At 57.8% G+C, this 19,148-nt stretch overlaps 1 protein-coding gene across 6 annotated transcripts in view; it reads left to right on the top strand.

The window, feature by feature from the left end:
• The window catches only part of agap3 (ArfGAP with GTPase domain, ankyrin repeat and PH domain 3), an 847,377-nt gene that overhangs the window by 451,553 nt on the left and 376,676 nt on the right, over positions 1-19,148 (top strand). For all 6 annotated transcript variants that reach the window (XR_005943290.1, XM_041189384.1, XM_041189385.1 and 3 more), the window contains exon 9: positions 14,029-14,121. Coding sequence is in view for 5 of the 6 variants with exons in the window: in XM_041189384.1 (XP_041045318.1) it covers positions 14,029-14,121 (93 nt within the window). In the remaining variant the exon portion in view is untranslated. The remainder of the gene's footprint in view (positions 1-14,028; positions 14,122-19,148) is intronic.

Raw genomic sequence — 19,148 nt, forward strand, 5'->3', positions numbered from 1 at the left:
GCAGCAGAGGGCAGTGTGGGAGAGTGAGCAGCAGACGGCAGTGTGGGAGAGTGAGTAGAGAGGGCAGAGGGCAGTGTGAGAAAGTGAGGGGCAGTGGGCTGTGTGGGAAAGTGAGGGGCAGTGGGCAGTGTGGGAGAGTGAGCAGCAGAGGGCAGTGTGGGAGAGTGAGCAGCAGAGGGCAGTGTGGGAGAGTGAGGAGCAGTGGGCAGTGTGGGAGAGTGAGCAGCAGAGGGCAGTGTGGGCCGTGTGGGAGAGTGAGCAGCAGTGGGCAGTGTGGGAGAGTGAGCAGCAGAGGGCAGTGTGGGAGAGTGAGCAGCAGAGGGCAGTGTGGGAGAGTGAGCAGCAGTGGGCAGTGTGGGCAGTGTGGGAGAGTGAGGGGCAGTGGGCAGTGTGGGAGAGTGAGCAGCAGAGGGCAGTGTGGGAGAGTGAGGGGCAGTGGGCAGTGTGGGAGAGTGAGGGGCAGTGGGCAGTGTGGGAGAGTGAGGGGCAGTGGGCAGTGTGGGATAGTGAGGGGCAGTGGGCAGTGTGGGAGAGTGAGGGGCAGTGGGCAGTGTGGGAGAGTGAGTCAAAGAGGGCAGTGTGGGAGAGTGAGGGGCAGTGGGCAGTGTGGGAGAGTGAGCAGCAGAGGGCAGTGTGGGAGAGTGAGCAGCAGAGGGCAGTGTGGGAGAGTGAGCAGCAGAGGGCAGAGTGGGAGAGTGAGCAGCAGAGGGCAGTGTGGGAGAGTGAGCAGCAGAGGGCAGTGTGGGAGAGTGAGCAGCAGAGGGCAGTGTGGGAGAGTGAGCAGCAGAGGGCAGTGTGGGAGAGTGAGCAGCAGAGGGCAGTGTGGGAGAGTGAGCAGCAGAGGGCAGTGTGGGAGAGTGAGCAGCAGTGGGCAGTGTGGGAGAGTGAGCAGAGGGCAGTGGTCAGTGTGGGAGAGTGAGCAGAGAGGGCAGTGTGGGAGAGTGAGCAGCAGAGGGCAGTGTGGGGGAGTGAGGGGCAGTGGGCAGTGTGGGAGAGTGAGCAGCAGTGGGCAGTGTGTGAGAGTGAGCAGCAGAGGGCAGTGTGGGAGAGTGAGCAGAGAGGGCAGAGGGCAGTGTGGGAGAGTGAGCAGCAGAGGGCAGTGTGGGAGAGTGAGCAGCTGTGGGCAGTGTGGGAAAGTGAGGGGCAGTGGGCAGTGTGGGAGAGTGAGCAGCAGAGGGCAGTGTGGGAGAGTGAGCAGCAGAGGGCAGTGTGGGAGAGTGAGGGGCAGTGGGCAGTGTGGGAGAGTGAGCAGCAGAGGGCAGTGTGGGCCGTGTGGGAGAGTGAGGGGCAGTGGGCAGTGTGGGAGAGTGAGCAGCAGAGGGCAGTGTGGGAGAGTGAGGGGCAGTGGGCAGTGTGGGAGAGTGAGGGGCAGTGGGCAGTGTGGGAGAGTGAGGGGCAGTGGGCAGTGTGGGAGAGTGAGCAGCAGAGGGCAGTGTGGGAGAGTGAGTCGAAGAGGGCAGTGTGGGAGAGTGAGCAGCAGTGGGCAGTGTGGGAGAGTGAGCAGCAGAGGGCAGTGTGGGCTGTGTGGGAGAGTGAGGGGCAGTGGGCAGTGTGGGAGAATGAGCAGCAGAGGGCAGTGTGGGAGAGTGAGGGGCAGTGGGCAGTGTGGGAGAGTGAGGGGCAGTGGGCAGTGTGGGAGAGTGAGGGGCAGTAGGCAGTGTGGGAGAGTGAGGGGCAGTAGGCAGTGTGGGAGAGTGAGGGGCAGTGGGCAGTGTGGGAGAATGAGGGGCAGTGGGCAGTGTGGGAGAGTGAGGGGCAGTGGGCAGTGTGGGAGAGTGAGTCAAAGAGGGCAGTGTGGGAGAGTGAGGGGCAGTGGGCAGTGTGGGAGAGTGAGCAGCAGAGGGCAGTGTGGGAGAGTGAGCAGAGAGGGCAGTGTGCAGTGTGGGAGAGTGAGCAGAGAGGGCAGTGGGCAGTGTGGGAGAGTGAGGGGCAGTAGGCAGTGTGGGAGAGTGAGGGGCAGTGGCCAGTGTGGGAGAGTGAGTCAAAGAGGGCAGTGTGGGAGAGTGAGGGGCAGTGGGCAGTGTGGGAGAGTGAGCAGCAGAGGGCAGAGGGCAGTGTGGGAGAGTGAGGGGCAGAGGGCAGTGTGGGAGAGTGAGCAGCAGAGGGCAGTGTGGGAGAGTGAGCAGCAGAGGGCAGTGTGGGAGAGTGAGCAGCAGAGGGCAGTGTGGGAGAGTGAGCAGCAGAGGGCAGTGTGGGAGAGTGAGCAGCAGAGGGCTGTGTGGGTGAGTGAGGGGCAGAGGGCAGTGTGGGAGAGTGAGCAGCAGAGGGCAGTGTGGGAGAGTGAGCAGCAGTGGGCTGTGTGGGTGAGTGAGGGGCAGAGGGCAGTGTGGGAGAGTGAGCAGCAGAGGGCAGTGTGGGAGAGTGAGCAGCAGTGGGCAGTGTGGGAGAGTGAGCAGCAGTGGGCAGTGTGGGAGAGTGAGCAGCTGTGGGCTGTGTGGGTGAGTGAGGGGCAGAGGGCAGTGTGGGAGAGTGAGCAGCAGAGGGTAGTGTGGGTGAGTGAGGGGCAGTGGGCAGTGTGGGAGAGTGAGCAGAGGGCAGTGGGCAGTGTGGGAGAGTGAGGGGCAGTAGGCAGTGTGGGAGAGTGAGAAGCAGTGGGCAGTGTGGGAGAGTGAGTCAAAGAGGGCAGTGTGGGAGAGTGAGGGGCAGTGGGCAGTGTGGGAGAGTGAGCAGCAGAGAGCCGTGGGCAGTGTGGGAGAGTGAGGGGCAGAGGGCAGTGTGGGAGAGTGAGCAACAGAGGGCAGTGTGGGAGAGTGAGCAGCAGAGGGCAGTGTGGGAGAGTGAGCAGCAGAGGGCAGTGTGGGAGAGTGAGCAGCAGAGGGTAGTGTGGGAGAGTGAGCAGCAGAGGGCAGTGTGGGAGAGTGAGCAGCAGTGGGCTGTGTGGGTGAGTGAGGGGCAGAGGGCAGTGTGGGAGAGTGAGCAGCAGAGGGCAGTGTGGGAGAGTGAGCAGCAGAGGGCAGTGTGGGAGAGTGAGGGGCAGTGGGCAGTGTGGGAGAGTGAGCAGCAGAGGGCAGTGTGGGCCGTGTGGGAGAGTGAGCAGCAGAGGGCAGTGTGGGAGAGTGAGCAGCAGAGGGCAGTGTGGGAGAGTGAGCAGCAGAGGGCAGTGTGGGAGAGTGAGCAGCAGTGGGCAGTGTGGGCAGTATGGGAGAGTGAGCAGCAGAGGGCAGTGTGGGCCGTGTGGGAGAGTGAGGGGCAGTGGGCAGTGTGGGAGAGTGAGCAGCAGAGGGCAGTGTGGGAGAGTGAGGGGCAGTGGGCAGTGTGGGAGAGTGAGGGGCAGTGGGCAGTGTGGGAGAGTGAGGGGCAGTGGGCAGTGTGGGAGAGTGAGTCAAAGAGGGCAGTGTGGGAGAGTGAGGGGCAGTGGGCAGTGTGGGAGAGTGAGCAGCAGAGGGCAGTGTGGGAGAGTGAGCAGCAGAGGGCAGTGTGGGAGAGTGAGCAGCAGAGGGCAGTGTGCGAGAATGAGCAGCAGAGGGCAGTGTGGGAGAGTGAGCAGCAGAGGGCAGTGTGGGAGAGTGAGCAGCAGAGGGCAGTGTGGGAGAGTGAGCAGCAGAGGGCAGTGTGGGAGAGTGAGCAGCAGAGGGCAGTGTGGGAGAGTGAGCAGCAGAGGGCAGTGTGGGAGAGTGAGCAGCAGAGGGCAGTGTGGGAGAGTGAGCAGCAGTGGGCAGTGTGGGAGAGTGAGCAGAGGGCAGTGGTCAGTGTGGGAGAGTGAGCAGAGAGGGCAGTGTGGGAGAGTGAGCAGCAGAGGGCAGTGTGGGAGAGTGAGGGGCAGTGGGCAGTGTGGGAGAGTGAGCAGCAGTGGGCAGTGTGTGAGAGTGAGCAGCAGAGGGCAGTGTGGGAGAGTGAGCAGAGAGGGCAGAGGGCAGTTTGGGAGAGTGAGCAGCAGAGGGCAGTGTGGGAGAGTGAGCAGCTGTGGGCAGTGTGGGAAAGTGAGGGGCAGTGGGCAGTGTGGGAGAGTGAGCAGCAGAGGGCAGTGTGGGAGAGTGAGCAGAGAGGGCAGAGGGCAGTGTGGGAGAGTGAGCAGCAGAGGGCAGTGTGGGAGAGTGAGGGGCAGTGGGCAGTGTGGGAGAGTGAGCAGCAGAGGGCAGTGTGGGCCGTGTGGGAGAGTGAGGGGCAGTGGGCAGTGTGGGAGAGTGAGCAGCAGAGGGCAGTGTGGGAGAGTGAGGGGCAGTGGGCAGTGTGGGAGAGTGAGGGGCAGTGGGCAGTGTGGGAGAGTGAGGGGCAGTGGGCAGTGTGGGAGAGTGAGGGGCAGTGGGCAGTGTGGGAGAGTGAGCAGCAGAGGGCAGTGTGGGAGAGTGAGTCGAAGAGGGCAGTGTGGGAGAGTGAGCAGCAGTGGGCAGTGTGGGAGAGTGAGCAGCAGAGGGCAGTGTGGGCTGTGTGGGAGAGTGAGGGGCAGTGGGCAGTGTGGGAGAATGAGCAGCAGAGGGCAGTGTGGGAGAGTGAGGGGCAGTGGGCAGTGTGGGAGAGTGAGGGGCAGTGGGCAGTGTGGGAGAGTGAGGGGCAGTAGGCAGTGTGGGAGAGTGAGGGGCAGTGGGCAGTGTGGGAGGAGTGAGGGGCAGTGGGCAGTGTGGGAGAGTGAGGGGCAGTGGGCAGTGTGGGAGAGTGAGTCAAAGAGGGCAGTGTGGGAGAGTGAGGGGCAGTGTGGGAGAGTGAGCAGCAGAGGGCAGTGTGGGAGAGTGAGCAGCAGAGGGCAGTGTGGGAGAGTGAGCAGCAGTGGGCCGTGTGGGTGAGTGAGGGGCAGAGGGCAGTGTGGGAGAGTGAGCAGCAGTGGGCAGTGTGGGAGAGTGAGCAGCAGTGGGCCGTGTGGGTGAGTGAGGGGCAGAGGGCAGTGTGGGAGAGTGAGCAGCAGAGGGCAGTGTGGGAGAGTGAGCAGCAGTGGGCAGTGTGGGAGAGTGAGCAGCAGTGGGCAGTGTGGGAGAGTGAGCAGCAGTGGGCCGTGTGGGTGAGTGAGCGGCAGAGGGCAGTGTGGGAGAGTGAGCAGCAGTGGGCAGTGTGGGAGAGTGAGCAGCAGTGGGCCGTGTGGGTGAGTGAGGGGCAGAGGGCAGTGTGGGAGAGTGAGCAGCAGAGGGCAGTGTGGGAGAGTGAGCAGCAGTGGGCAGTGTGGGAGAGTGAGCAGCAGTGGGCAGTGTGGGAGAGTGAGCAGCTGTGGGCTGTGTGGGTGAGTGAGGGGCAGAGGGCAGTGTGGGAGAGTGAGCAGCAGAGGGCAGTGTGGGTGAGTGAGAGGCAGTGGGCAGTGTGGGAGAGTGAGCAGAGGGCAGTGGGCAGTGTGGGAGAGTGAGGGGTAGTAGGCAGTGTGGGAGAGTGAGGGGCAGTGGGCAGTGTGGGAGAGTGAGTCAAAGAGGGCAGTGTGGGAGAGTGAGGGGCAGTGGGCAGTGTGGGAGAGTGAGCAGCAGAGGGCCGTGGGCAGTGTGGGAGACTGAGGGGCAGAGGGCAGTGTGGGAGAGTGAGCAGCAGAGGGCAGTGTGGGAGAGTGAGCAGCAGAGGGCAGTGTGGGAGAGTGAGCAGCAGAGGGCAGTGTGGGAGAGTGAGCAGCAGAGGGCAGTGTGGGAGAGTGAGCAGCAGTGGGCTGTGTGGGTGTGAGGGGCAGTGGGCAGTGTGGGAGAGTGAGGGGCAGTGGGCAGTGTGGGAGAGTGAGCAGCAGAGGGCAGTGTGGGAGAGTGAGCAGCAGAGGGCAGTGTGGGAGAGTGAGGGGCAGAGGGCAGTGTGGGAGAGTGAGCAGCAGAGGGCAGTGTGGGAGAGTGAGCAGCAGAGGGCAGTGTGGGAGAGTGAGCAGCAGTGGGCTGTGTGGGTGAGTGAGGGGCAGAGGGCAGTGTGGGAGAGTGAGCAGCAGAGGGCAGTGTGGGAGAGTGAGCAGCAGAGGGCAGTGTGGGAGAGTGAGCAGCAGTGGGCAGTGTGGGAGAGTGAGCAGCTGTGGGCTGTGTGGGTGAGTGAGGGGCAGAGGGCAGTGTGGGAGAGTGAGCAGCAGAGGGCAGTGTGGGTGAGTGTGGGGCAGTGGGCAGTGTGGGAGAGTGAGCAGAGGGCAGTGGGCAGTGTGGGAGAGTGAGCAGCAGTGGGCAGTGTGGGAGAGTGAGCAGCAGAGGGCAGTGTGGGAGAGTGAGCAGCAGAGGGCCGTGGGCAGTGTGGGAGAGTGAGCAGCAGAGGGCAGTGTGGGAGAGTGAGCAGCAGTGGTCAGTGTGGGAGAGTGAGCAGAGAGGGCAGTGTGGGAGAGTGAGCAGAGAGGGCAGTGTGGGTGAGTGTGGGGCAGTGGGCAGTGTGGGAGAGTGAGCAGCAGTGGGCAGTGTGGGAGAGTGAGCAGCTGTGGGCAGTGTGGGAGAGTGAGGGGCAGTGTGCAGTGTGGGAGAGTGAGCAGCAGAGGGCAGTGTGGGAGAGTGAGGGGCAGAGGGCAGTGTGGGAGAGTGAGCAGCAGAGGGCAGTGTGGGAGAGTGAGCAGCAGAGGGCAGTGTGGGAGAGTGAGCAGCAGAGGGCAGTGTGGGAGAGTGAGCAGCAGAGGGCAGTGTGGGAGAGTGAGCAGCAGAGGGCTGTGTGGGTGTGAGGGGCAGAGGGCAGTGTGGGAGAGTGAGCAGCAGAGGGCAGTGTGGGAGAGTGAGCAGCAGAGGGCAGTGTGGGAGAGTGAGCAGCAGAGGGCAGTGTGGGAGAGTGAGCAGCAGTGGGCAGTGTGGGAGAGTGAGCAGCAGTGGGCCGTGTGGGTGAGTGAGGGGCAGAGGGCAGTGTGGGAGAGTGAGCAGCAGTGGGCAGTGTTCGAGAGTGAGCAGCAGTGGGCAGTGTGGGAGAATGAGCAGCTGTGGGCTGTGTGGGTGAGTGTGGGGCAGAGGGCAGTGTGGGAGAGTGAGCAGCAGAGGGCAGTGTGGGTGAGTGAGAGGCAGTGGGCAGTGTGGGAGAGTGAGCAGAGGGCAGTGGGCAGTGTGGGAGAGTGAGGGGTAGTAGGCAGTGTGGGAGAGTGAGGGGCAGTGGGCAGTGTGGGAGAGTGAGTCAAAGAGGGCAGTGTGGGAGAGTGAGGGGCAGTGGGCAGTGTGGGAGAGTGAGCAGCAGAGGGCCGTGGGCAGTGTGGGAGACTGAGGGGCAGAGGGCAGTGTGGGAGAGTGAGCAGCAGAGGGCAGTGTGGGAGAGTGAGCAGCAGAGGGCAGTGTGGGAGAGTGAGCAGCAGAGGGCAGTGTGGGAGAGTGAGCAGCAGAGGGCAGTGTGGGAGAGTGAGCAGCAGAGGGCAGTGTGGGAGAGTGAGCAGCAGAGGGCAGTGTGGGAGAGTGAGCAGCAGAGGGCAGTGTGGGAGAGTGAGCAGCAGTGGGCTGTGTGGGTGAGTGAGGGGCAGAGGGCAGTGTGGGAGAGTGAGCAGCAGAGGGCAGTGTGGGAGAGTGAGCAGCAGAGGGCAGTGTGGGAGAGTGAGCAGCAGTGGGCAGTGTGGGAGAGTGAGCAGCTGTGGGCTGTGTGGGTGAGTGAGGGGCAGAGGGCAGTGTGGGAGAGTGAGCAGCAGAGGGCAGTGTGGGTGAGTGTGGGGCAGTGGGCAGTGTGGGAGAGTGAGCAGAGGGCAGTGGGCAGTGTGGGAGAGTGAGCAGCAGTGGGCAGTGTGGGAGAGTGAGCAGCAGAGGGCAGTGTGGGAGAGTGAGCAGCAGAGGGCCGTGGGCAGTGTGGGAGAGTGAGCAGCAGAGGGCAGTGTGGGAGAGTGAGCAGCAGAGGGCAGTGTGGGAGAGTGTGCAGCAGTGGTCAGTGTGGGAGAGTGAGCAGAGAGGGCAGTGTGGGAGAGTGAGCAGAGAGGGCAGTGTGGGTGAGTGTGGGGCAGTGGGCAGTGTGGGAGAGTGAGCAGAGAGGGCAGTGGGCAGTGTGGGAGAGTGAGCAGCAGAGGGCAGTGTGGGAGAGTGAGCAGCAGAGGGCAGTGTGGGAGAGTGAGGGGCAGTGTGGGAGAGTGAGCAGCAGTGGGCAGTGTGGGAGAGTGAGCAGCTGTGGGCAGTGTGGGAGAGTGAGGGGCAGTGTGCAGTGTGGGAGAGTGAGCAGCAGAGGGCAGTGTGGGAGAGTGAGCAGCAGAGGGCAGTGTGGGAGAGTGAGCAGCAGAGGGCTGTGTGGGAGAGTGAGGGGCAGTGGGCAGTGTGGGAGAGTGAGCAGCAGAGGGTAGTGTGGGTGAGTGAGGGGCAGTGGGCAGTGTGGGAGAGTGAGCAGAGGGCAGTGGGCAGTGTGGGAGAGTGAGGGGCAGTAGGCAGTGTGGGAGAGTGAGAAGCAGTGGGCAGTGTGGGAGAGTGAGTCAAAGAGGGCAGTGTGGGAGAGTGAGGGGCAGTGGGCAGTGTGGGAGAGTGAGCAGCAGAGAGCTGTGGGCAGTGTGGGAGAGTGAGGGGCAGAGGGCAGTGTGGGAGAGTGAGCAACAGAGGGCAGTGTGGGAGAGTGAGCAGCAGAGGGCAGTGTGGGAGAGTGAGCAGCAGAGGGCAGTGTGGGAGAGTGAGCAGCAGAGGGCAGTGTGGGAGAGTGAGCAGCAGAGGGCAGTGTGGGAGAGTGAGCAGCAGTGGGCTGTGTGGGTGAGTGAGGGGCAGAGGGCAGTGTGGGAGAGTGAGCAGCAGAGGGCAGTGTGGGAGAGTGAGCAGCAGAGGGCAGTGTGGGAGAGTGAGGGGCAGTGGGCAGTGTGGGAGAGTGAGCAGCAGAGGGCAGTGTGGGCCGTGTGGGAGAGTGAGCAGCAGAGGGCAGTGTGGGAGAGTGAGCAGCAGAGGGCAGTGTGGGAGAGTGAGCAGCAGAGGGCAGTGTGGGAGAGTGAGCAGCAGTGGGCAGTGTGGGCAGTATGGGAGAGTGAGCAGCAGAGGGCAGTGTGGGCCGTGTGGGAGAGTGAGGGGCAGTGGGCAGTGTGGGAGAGTGAGCAGCAGAGGGCAGTGTGGGAGAGTGAGGGGCAGTGGGCAGTGTGGGAGAGTGAGGGGCAGTGGGCAGTGTGGGAGAGTGAGGGGCAGTGGGCAGTGTGGGAGAGTGAGTCAAAGAGGGCAGTGTGGGAGAGTGAGGGGCAGTGGGCAGTGTGGGAGAGTGAGCAGCAGAGGGCAGTGTGGGAGAGTGAGCAGCAGAGGGCAGTGTGGGAGAGTGAGCAGCAGAGGGCAGTGTGCGAGAATGAGCAGCAGAGGGCAGTGTGGGAGAGTGAGCAGCAGAGGGCAGTGTGGGAGAGTGAGCAGCAGAGGGCAGTGTGGGAGAGTGAGCAGCAGAGGGCAGTGTGGGAGAGTGAGCAGCAGAGGGCAGTGTGGGAGAGTGAGCAGCAGAGGGCAGTGTGGGAGAGTGAGCAGCAGTGGGCAGTGTGGGAGAGTGAGCAGAGGGCAGTGGTCAGTGTGGGAGAGTGAGCAGAGAGGGCAGTGTGGGAGAGTGAGCAGCAGAGGGCAGTGTGGGAGAGTGAGGGGCAGTGGGCAGTGTGGGAGAGTGAGCAGCAGTGGGCAGTGTGTGAGAGTGAGCAGCAGAGGGCAGAGGGCAGTGTGGGAGAGTGAGGGGCAGTGGGCAGTGTGGGAGAGTGAGCAGAGAGGGCAGTGTGGGAGAGTGAGCAGCAGAGGGCAGTGTGGGAGAGTGAGCAGAGGGCAGTGGTCAGTGTGGGAGAGTGAGCAGAGAGGGCAGTGTGGGAGAGTGAGCAGCAGAGGGCAGTGTGGGAGAGTGAGGGGCAGTGGGCAGTGTGGGAGAGTGAGCAGCAGTGGGCAGTGTGTGAGAGTGAGCAGCAGAGGGCAGTGTGGGAGAGTGAGCAGAGAGGGCAGAGGGCAGTTTGGGAGAGTGAGCAGCAGAGGGCAGTGTGGGAGAGTGAGCAGCTGTGGGCAGTGTGGGAAAGTGAGGGGCAGTGGGCAGTGTGGGAGAGTGAGCAGCAGAGGGCAGTGTGGGAGAGTGAGCAGAGAGGGCAGAGGGCAGTGTGGGAGAGTGAGCAGCAGAGGGCAGTGTGGGAGAGTGAGGGGCAGTGGGCAGTGTGGGAGAGTGAGCAGCAGAGGGCAGTGTGGGCCGTGTGGGAGAGTGAGGGGCAGTGGGCAGTGTGGGAGAGTGAGCAGCAGAGGGCAGTGTGGGAGAGTGAGGGGCAGTGGGCAGTGTGGGAGAGTGAGGGGCAGTGGGCAGTGTGGGAGAGTGAGGGGCAGTGGGCAGTGTGGGAGAGTGAGCAGCAGAGGGCAGTGTGGGAGAGTGAGTCGAAGAGGGCAGTGTGGGAGAGTGAGCAGCAGTGGGCAGTGTGGGAGAGTGAGCAGCAGAGGGCAGTGTGGGCTGTGTGGGAGAGTGAGGGGCAGTGGGCAGTGTGGGAGAATGAGCAGCAGAGGGCAGTGTGGGAGAGTGAGGGGCAGTGGGCAGTGTGGGAGAGTGAGGGGCAGTGGGCAGTGTGGGAGAGTGAGGGGCAGTAGGCAGTGTGGGAGAGTGAGGGGCAGTGGGCAGTGTGGGAGGAGTGAGGGGCAGTGGGCAGTGTGGGAGAGTGAGGGGCAGTGGGCAGTGTGGGAGAGTGAGTCAAAGAGGGCAGTGTGGGAGAGTGAGGGGCAGTGTGGGAGAGTGAGCAGCAGAGGGCAGTGTGGGAGAGTGAGCAGCAGAGGGCAGTGTGGGAGAGTGAGCAGCAGTGGGCCGTGTGGGTGAGTGAGGGGCAGAGGGCAGTGTGGGAGAGTGAGCAGCAGTGGGCAGTGTGGGAGAGTGAGCAGCAGTGAGCCGTGTGGGTGAGTGAGGGGCAGAGGGCAGTGTGGGAGAGTGAGCAGCAGAGGGCAGTGTGGGAGAGTGAGCAGCAGTGGGCAGTGTGGGAGAGTGAGCAGCAGTGGGCAGTGTGGGAGAGTGAGCAGCTGTGGGCTGTGTGGGTGAGTGAGGGGCAGAGGGCAGTGTGGGATAGTGAGCAGCAGAGGGCAGTGTGGGTGAGTGAGAGGCAGTGGGCAGTGTGGGAGAGTGAGCAGAGGGCAGTGGGCAGTGTGGGAGAGTGAGGGGTAGTAGGCAGTGTGGGAGAGTGAGGGGCAGTGGGCAGTGTGGGAGAGTGAGTCAAAGAGGGCAGTGTGGGAGAGTGAGGGGCAGTGGGCAGTGTGGGAGAGTGAGCAGCAGAGGGCCGTGGGCAGTGTGGGAGACTGAGGGGCAGAGGGCAGTGTGGGAGAGTGAGCAGCAGAGGGCAGTGTGGGAGAGTGAGCAGCAGAGGGCAGTGTGGGAGAGTGAGCAGCAGAGGGCAGTGTGGGAGAGTGAGCAGCAGAGGGCAGTGTGGGAGAGTGAGCAGCAGAGGGCAGTGTGGGAGAGTGAGCAGCAGTGGGCTGTGTGGGTGAGTGAGGGGCAGAGGGCAGTGTGGGAGAGTGAGCAGCAGAGGGCAGTGTGGGAGAGTGAGCAGCAGAGGGCAGTGTGGGAGAGTGAGCAGCAGTGGGCAGTGTGGGAGAGTGAGCAGCTGTGGGCTGTGTGGGTGAGTGAGGGGCAGAGGGCAGTGTGGGAGAGTGAGCAGCAGAGGGCAGTGTGGGTGAGTGTGGGGCAGTGGGCAGTGTGGGAGAGTGAGCAGAGGGCAGTGGGCAGTGTGGGAGAGTGAGCAGCAGTGGGCAGTGTGGGAGAGTGAGCAGCAGAGGGCAGTGTGGGAGAGTGAGCAGCAGAGGGCCGTGGGCAGTGTGGGAGAGTGAGCAGCAGAGGGCAGTGTGGGAGAGTGAGCAGCAGTGATCAGTGTGGGAGAGTGAGCAGAGAGGGCAGTGTGGGAGAGTGAGCAGAGAGGGCAGTGTGGGTGAGTGTGGGGCAGTGGGCAGTGTGGGAGAGTGAGCAGCAGTGGGCAGTGTGGGAGAGTGAGCAGCTGTGGGCAGTGTGGGAGAGTGAGGGGCAGTGTGCAGTGTGGGAGAGTGAGCAGCAGAGGGCAGTGTGGGAGAGTGAGGGGCAGAGGGCAGTGTGGGAGAGTGAGCAGCAGAGGGCAGTGTGGGAGAGTGAGCAGCAGAGGGCAGTGTGGGAGAGTGAGCAGCAGAGGGCAGTGTGGGAGAGTGAGCAGCAGAGGGCAGTGTGGGAGAGTGAGCAGCAGAGGGCAGTGTGGGAGAGTGAGCAGCAGAGGGCTGTGTGGGTGTGAGGGGCAGAGGGCAGTGTGGGAGAGTGAGCAGCAGAGGGCAGTGTGGGAGAGTGAGCAGCAGAGGGCAGTGTGGGAGAGTGAGCAGCAGAGTGCAGTGTGGGAGAGTGAGCAGCAGTGGGCAGTGTGGGAGAGTGAGCAGCAGTGGGCCGTGTGGGTGAGTGAGGGGCAGAGGGCAGTGTGGGAGAGTGAGCAGCAGTGGGCAGTGTGGGAGAGTGAGCAGCAGTGGGCAGTGTGGGAGAGTGAGCAGCTGTGGGCTGTGTGGGTGAGTGAGGGGCAGAGGGCAGTGTGGGAGAGTGAGCAGCAGAGGGCAGTGTGGGTGAGTGAGAGGCAGTGGGCAGTGTGGGAGAGTGAGCAGAGGGCAGTGGGCAGTGTGGGAGAGTGAGGGGTAGTAGGCAGTGTGGGAGAGTGAGGGGCAGTGGGCAGTGTGGGAGAGTGAGTCAAAGAGGGCAGTGTGGGAGAGTGAGGGGCAGTGGGCAGTGTGGGAGAGTGAGCAGCAGAGGGCCGTGGGCAGTGTGGGAGACTGAGGGGCAGAGGGCAGTGTGGGAGAGTGAGCAGCAGAGGGCAGTGTGGGAGAGTGAGCAGCAGAGGGCAGTGTGGGAGAGTGAGCAGCAGAGGGCAGTGTGGGAGAGTGAGCAGCAGAGGGCAGTGTGGGAGAGTGAGCAGCAGAGGGCAGTGTGGGAGAGTGAGCAGCAGAGGGCAGTGTGGGAGAGTGAGCAGCAGAGGGCAGTGTGGGAGAGTGAGCAGCAGTGGGCTGTGTGGGTGAGTGAGGGGCAGAGGGCAGTGTGGGAGAGTGAGCAGCAGAGGGCAGTGTGGGAGAGTGAGCAGCAGAGGGCAGTGTGGGAGAGTGAGCAGCAGTGGGCAGTGTGGGAGAGTGAGCAGCTGTGGGCTGTGTGGGTGAGTGAGGGGCAGAGGGCAGTGTGGGAGAGTGAGCAGCAGAGGGCAGTGTGGGTGAGTGTGGGGCAGTGGGCAGTGTGGGAGAGTGAGCAGAGGGCAGTGGGCAGTGTGGGAGAGTGAGCAGCAGTGGGCAGTGTGGGAGAGTGAGCAGCAGAGGGCAGTGTGGGAGAGTGAGCAGCAGAGGGCCGTGGGCAGTGTGGGAGAGTGAGCAGCAGAGGGCAGTGTGGGAGAGTGAGCAGCAGAGGGCAGTGTGGGAGAGTGTGCAGCAGTGGTCAGTGTGGAAGAGTGAGCAGAGAGGGCAGTGTGGGAGAGTGAGCAGAGAGGGCAGTGTGGGTGAGTGTGGGGCAGTGGGCAGTGTGGGAGAGTGAGCAGAGAGGGCAGTGGGCAGTGTGGGTGAGTGAGGGGCAGAGGGCAGTGTGGGAGAGTGAGCAGCAGAGGGCAGTGTGGGAGAGTGAGCAGCAGAGGGCAGTGTGGGAGAGTGAGGGGCAGTGTGGGAGAGTGAGCAGCAGTGGGCAGTGTGGGAGAGTGAGCAGCTGTGGGCAGTGTGGGAGAGTGAGGGGCAGAGGGCAGTGTGGGAGAGTGAGCAGCAGAGGGCAGTGTGGGAGAGTGAGCAGCAGAGGGCAGTGTGGGAGAGTGAGCAGCAGAGGGCTGTGTGGGAGAGTGAGGGGCAGTGGGCAGTGTGGGAGAGTGAGCAGCAGAGGGCAGTGTGGGAGAGTGAGCAGCAGTGGGCAGTGTGGGAGAGTGAGCAGCAGAGGGCAGTGTGGGAGAGTGAGCAGCAGAGGGCAGTGTGGGAGAGTGAGCAGCAGAGGGCAGTGTGGGAGAGTGAGCAGCAGAGGGCAGTGTGGGAGAGTGAGCAGCAGAGGGCAGTGTGGGAGAGTGAGGGGCAGTGGGCAGTGTGGGAGAGTGAGCAGCAGAGGGCAGTGTGGGAGAGTGAGGGGCAGTGGGCAGTGTGGGAGAGTGAGCACAGTGGGCAGTGTGGGTGGGTGAGGGGCAGTGGGCAGTGGGCATTGATTGGATGCACGCTTGTGAATGCCTGACTAGGTGTTAGTGTATGTTCTGGGACATGTCTTTGGGCAGGAATGAGTTCCTGGGGGTGGGGAGTTGGGTGCGGTTGATTGTGATAGAAAGTCTTAACAATTTTTAATATTTTTTAATCTCTGTTTTTTCCTCTTTTACCTTAGTCTCGAAAGGGCAGTGACACTGATAAGGACAAGAAAAGCTTAGATGGTAAAACAGACAATATCGGGAGTGGACGAGCTATCCCCATCAAACAGGTAAGCAGCTTTTTTACTTGTTGGTTCTCTGTCAGTGGAGTCTGTTCCCACAATATCAGAAAACCCTACGTTCCTCGGGATAATGCAGGTGCTGAGGGGCAGGGGCCTCCCCCTAACTGAATCTGTTGGTATAGTCAGATCTCACTCAGACTGTTTCCATTCGGTAGCCATTCCTGTTGTAGTCCTGGGTTCAAAAATCTTTCGACAACCTAAAGGCACTAAAAGAGTTTTAAGATAATGAACAAGACTTGAAGGCTGAAATAGGTGCCATGCCTTTTGCAGCTGTGATGCAGTAATGGCTGGGTCATCCAGTACCTCCCCCAATGGCAGGTATTAGTACCTGTGCCCTTGGCATAGAACCTGCACCAATGGCTGATCAGGGTATCATCTGAAACTGTTTAAATGATGTTGAGAGGTTGTCACTTTCCAGGAGAGAGGCAGGTTCTGTTGTCACTGCTTTATTGTGAGATGAAAGAGCTGAATGAGATCGGACTTTGTGATTCATTAGCCCCATAGGCACTTGTGCTGTTTCAGACCTGTAATCAGGCATTTCATTGTGGTGATCATTTGAAGGCCATCTGTTTATACCACAAGTTGCAGGCCTGTGCTTTATAGTGAACTTTGGGTATGTCACTGAGAATGGTCAAAAGTAGAGCAAGTGGGTGGGGTGTAATCAGCCAACCTACCTGTGTCAGGCCAGTTCTGTAACTGGAATTATTCCATTATTCCGAATGCTCTTCTCACACTCTGCATCCTTTAATATTGGGCACATTTGTACTGCTTCATGGATATGCTATAGCTTATTTGTAATGTGCCTGTTGTTTATTACACCTGTTTGTAGCATTTGGAGTGTATGTCATATAGCCTTTCTGGGTGCCTTGTCCATATTACAGATCTGTTTAAAGCAGATATGTATATTACTGGGTGATTGATGATGTGTTTTTATGTGACAGGTATGCTTAACTCGGGTGTTGCATTTTATCAGTGTCTGTATCGTATCTGTAGTGTGTGTATAAAGACTGTTATATACCATGTGCTCTGTATGCATGGGTCTGCTTAGAGCATGTTTGGTTATAGAACCATTACAGCAATAAAGGAGGTCATTTGGCTCATCAAGTCCATGCCAGCTCTTAGTTCCATTACTCCATTCTATCCCTGTGGACCTGCCAGTTTATTTCCTATAACTGACCAGCCAATTTCCCCTGGAAATCACTGATCGTCTCTATCTCCACCTCCCTTGTCGGCAATAAAAGTTCCAAGTCGTTACCACTCACAGCCTTAAAAAATGTTCTTTCTAACATGCCCCTTCCCAACACCTTAAACCTGTGTACCCTCTACTCCTTGTACCATCATCTCAAGGGAACAGCATTATTTTGTCTTGGGGGGTAATTAGCACGGAGGCTAGTTTGATGGAGTGCAGCTTCAATGGTACCTAACTTGAGAGTTTGGCGAGTGAGGGAATCCTTGAGGAAGGAGGTGCTGTTCAGGTCTTTTACAAGACAAGGAGAGTCTCAGAGAGGTAGTGGGACGCAGCAAGACCTGAGAGCTGAGGTCTTAAGGCATTAATTAGGTGAATAGGCAGGTGAATGGTTGGTGAGTTTTACAATTTTCTTTTTCTAAACTGGGGCAGTGGTTTAAATTAACACTGGGGAGCTATAAGTGCTGTATTAAATTTATAATTCAACTACTTAATTTTAAGTAGAAATAATTGCTGAGTGATCATTTTAAACTTCAAACCCTAATCACTTAAACAAACCACAGGAAAGATGGCAGGGCAGGTTGCATCGGTAGTATGTGGGACTGGTGGATGCAGTGTGATCCACGGCACTCACATCTCCAATCAGTGCCTGCAGCTCCAGGAATCTTGGCTCAGAGCTAATGAACTGGAGTCTGAGCTTTGAACACTGCAACGCATCGGGAGGAAGAAAGTTATCTGCAAACTTTGTTCCAGGAGGCATTCATACCCCTTACTTTAAGTAACTTAGATTTGGTCTGTAGTTGGAAATAGGAGGGTGTGACTATGAGTGAGGCAAGTATGGGGACCCCAAAGGTAGTGCTGGAGGAGATTCAGCCCTTGCACTTGTCCAGCAGGTTCAAAGTTCTTGGAGCCTGTGTGAACAAGAGCAGGGACTGCAGGAAGTAGGAGCAAACCAACCACAATATCATTATACAGGGTGACATTGAAATGGGGCAAGTAAAAAAGGGATGTAGCAGTGGTGGGGGTCAGTATAGTCAGGGGGATAGATACTGTTCTCCACAGCCAAAAGCGTGAGTCACGAAGGCTGTGTTACCTGCCAAGTGCAGGATGAAGGACATCTCCTCAGAGCTAGAGAGGAACTTGGAGTTGGAAGGGAAGGATCCAATTGTTGTGCTCCACTTGGTTACCAACAACATAGGTTGAACTATGAAGGAAGTTCTGATAAGTGAGTATGAACAGCTAGGGCTTAAAATCAAAAAGCAGAACCACAAAGGTAATCATCTCCAGATTACTACCTGAGCCATGAGCAAAGTGACATAGAGTACGTAAGATCAGGGAGTTGAAAGTATGACACAAAGATAGGTCTGGGAGAAATGGGTTTCCATTCATGAGGCCTTGACACCAATACTGGGGAAAGAGGGAGCTGTACCACTGGGATGGTCTTCACTTGAACCGCGCTGGGACCAGTGTCCTGGCTAATTGCATAACTCGGGTTGTAGAGCAGGTTTTAAACTAAGTAGTAGGCAAAGTGGTGGGTGAGATGGAGAGGAGGATTCACGTGAGGTGAGATATGGAAAGTTAATGAGAAAAGACAAGGGCAATAGCGCAAGGTAACAATACAGGTAATGATAACCAGAGTGTGACAGGAAGGGATAGAGTGTACAAACATGAGTGCACCAGCAAGTAAGATTAGAGTAGGGAAAAATAGTAAAAAGACAGAATTGAAGGCTCTTTATCTGAATGCACAGAACATTCGAGACAAGATAGTTGAGTTGACAGTACAGATTGAAATAAATAAGTATGATCTGAAACCACAGAGCTGTGGTTGCAAAGTGATCAAAGGTGGGAACTGAATTTTCAGGGTATCTGATATCTCAGAACGACCGGAAAAAAGGATAAGGAGGTGGAGTAGCCCTGTTAATAAATGATGAGTACAGTGGTGAGAAATGACCTTGGCTTGGAACGTCAAGATGTAGAATCGGTTTGGGTGGACATAAGAAATAGCAAAGTAAAGAGTAGCAGTTTATTGTCCCCTAATAGTAGCTATACTATAGAACAGAGTATAAATCAAGAAATAATGGGGTCTTGTAAGAAAGGTACTGCAATAATTATGGGTGATTTTAATCTTCATATATGTTGGACAAATGAAATTGTCCAAGGTATCATTGAAGATGAGCTCACAGAGTGTATTCAGGACAGCTTCTACAATATGTTGTGGAACCAACCAGGACCAGATTATTTTAGACTGGTAAAGTATAATGAGGCAGGAATAATGAATGATCTCATAGTGAAGGATCCTCTAGGTAAGAGTAATCATAACATGATAGAATTTCACATTCAGTTTGAGGGTGAGAAACCTGGGTTTGAAACTAGTGTCTTAAACTCAAAGGCAATTACAAAGGAATGAAGACAGAGATGGCTAAAGTGGACTGGGAAAATAGATTAAAAGGTAAAACAGTGGATGAGCAGTGGCAAACCCTTGAGGTGATACTTCATAACGCACAAAAAGATATGTTCCATTGAGAAGGGAAGACTCTATGAGAAGGATGTGGCTAAATAAAGAGGGGTGGCGGTAGCAAAGTGGCATTGTCACTGGACTAGTAGCCCAGAGGTCCAGCTAATGCCCATAGCAGCTGATGGAATTTAAAAAAAGAGGAAAAAAATTACAGGAGAATTTGAGTACAGGAGTAAAGATGTCTTGATACAATTGCATAGATTCTTGCTGAGACCACACCTGGAGTATTGCATACAGTTTTGGTCTTATCTAGAGAAGGATGTACTTGCCATAGAGGGAGTGCAACAAAGGTTTGCCAGGCTGACTCCTGGGATGGCAGGGTTGTCCTGTGTGGAGAGATTGAGGAGACTGGATCTGTATTTTCTAGAGTTTAGATGCATAAGTGACGATTTCATTGAAGCATACAAAATTCTTACCAGGCTCGACAGGTTAGATGCAGAAAGGATGTTCCCCCTGGCCCAGGGTCTCTGTAACCATGGGACAAAAGTTGGGACTTCCTGGCCCCATTGTGGCAGGACCTGCCAGAGGAGATTCAGATGCCCAGCCAAGAGGCCATTGACTTTCCGCAGGATCAGACAATCCTGGCAGCTTGTGGGGCCAGAAAAATCCTGCTCACAGTCTCAGAATAAGAGGTAGACCATTTAGGACTAGAATGAGGAGGAATTTCTTCATTCAGAGAATGGTAAATCTTTGGAATTCTCTACCCCAGAAGGCTGTGGAGGCTCAGTCATTGAGTATGTTCAACAACTCAAGGGATCTTGGGATAGTCAGGAAAATGATGACAATGTAGATTAGCCATGATATAACAATGGTAGAGCAAGCTCAAGGGGCCAACTGGCCTAATCCTGCTCCTATTTCCTATGTTCTTTTGTCCCTCAGTAAGCTAAGGATTGTATTGAAATGAAAGAAAAGGCACACAATGATGCAAAGATTAGTGGTCATTGGATGAATGGGAAAATTTTAGGAACTAGAAAAGGATAATTAGAAAAAAAAATAGAGGGAGAAATTAGAATATGAGAAAAAAAACCAGCAAGAAATATAAAAACTATAAAGGCTTCCACTATTATCCAAAAAGGAAGAGAGTAGCTAAAGTACACATTGGTCCTATAGAGGATGAGACTAGGAAATTAGTACTGGAAAACAAGGAAATGGCAGAGATTCTGAACAGGTAATTTGTATTTGTCTTCATGGTATAAAACACAAAAATATTCCAAGAATAGTAGAAAGTCAAGAGGCAAAAGTGAGGGAGGGACATTTAAAAATCACTATCACTAGAGGAAAAGCGCTAGAAAAACTATTGTGACTAAAGACTAA

Source organism: Carcharodon carcharias, chromosome 6 (assembly GCF_017639515.1).
Source record: "Carcharodon carcharias isolate sCarCar2 chromosome 6, sCarCar2.pri, whole genome shotgun sequence".
Taxonomy (NCBI): Eukaryota; Metazoa; Chordata; class Chondrichthyes; order Lamniformes; family Lamnidae; genus Carcharodon; species Carcharodon carcharias.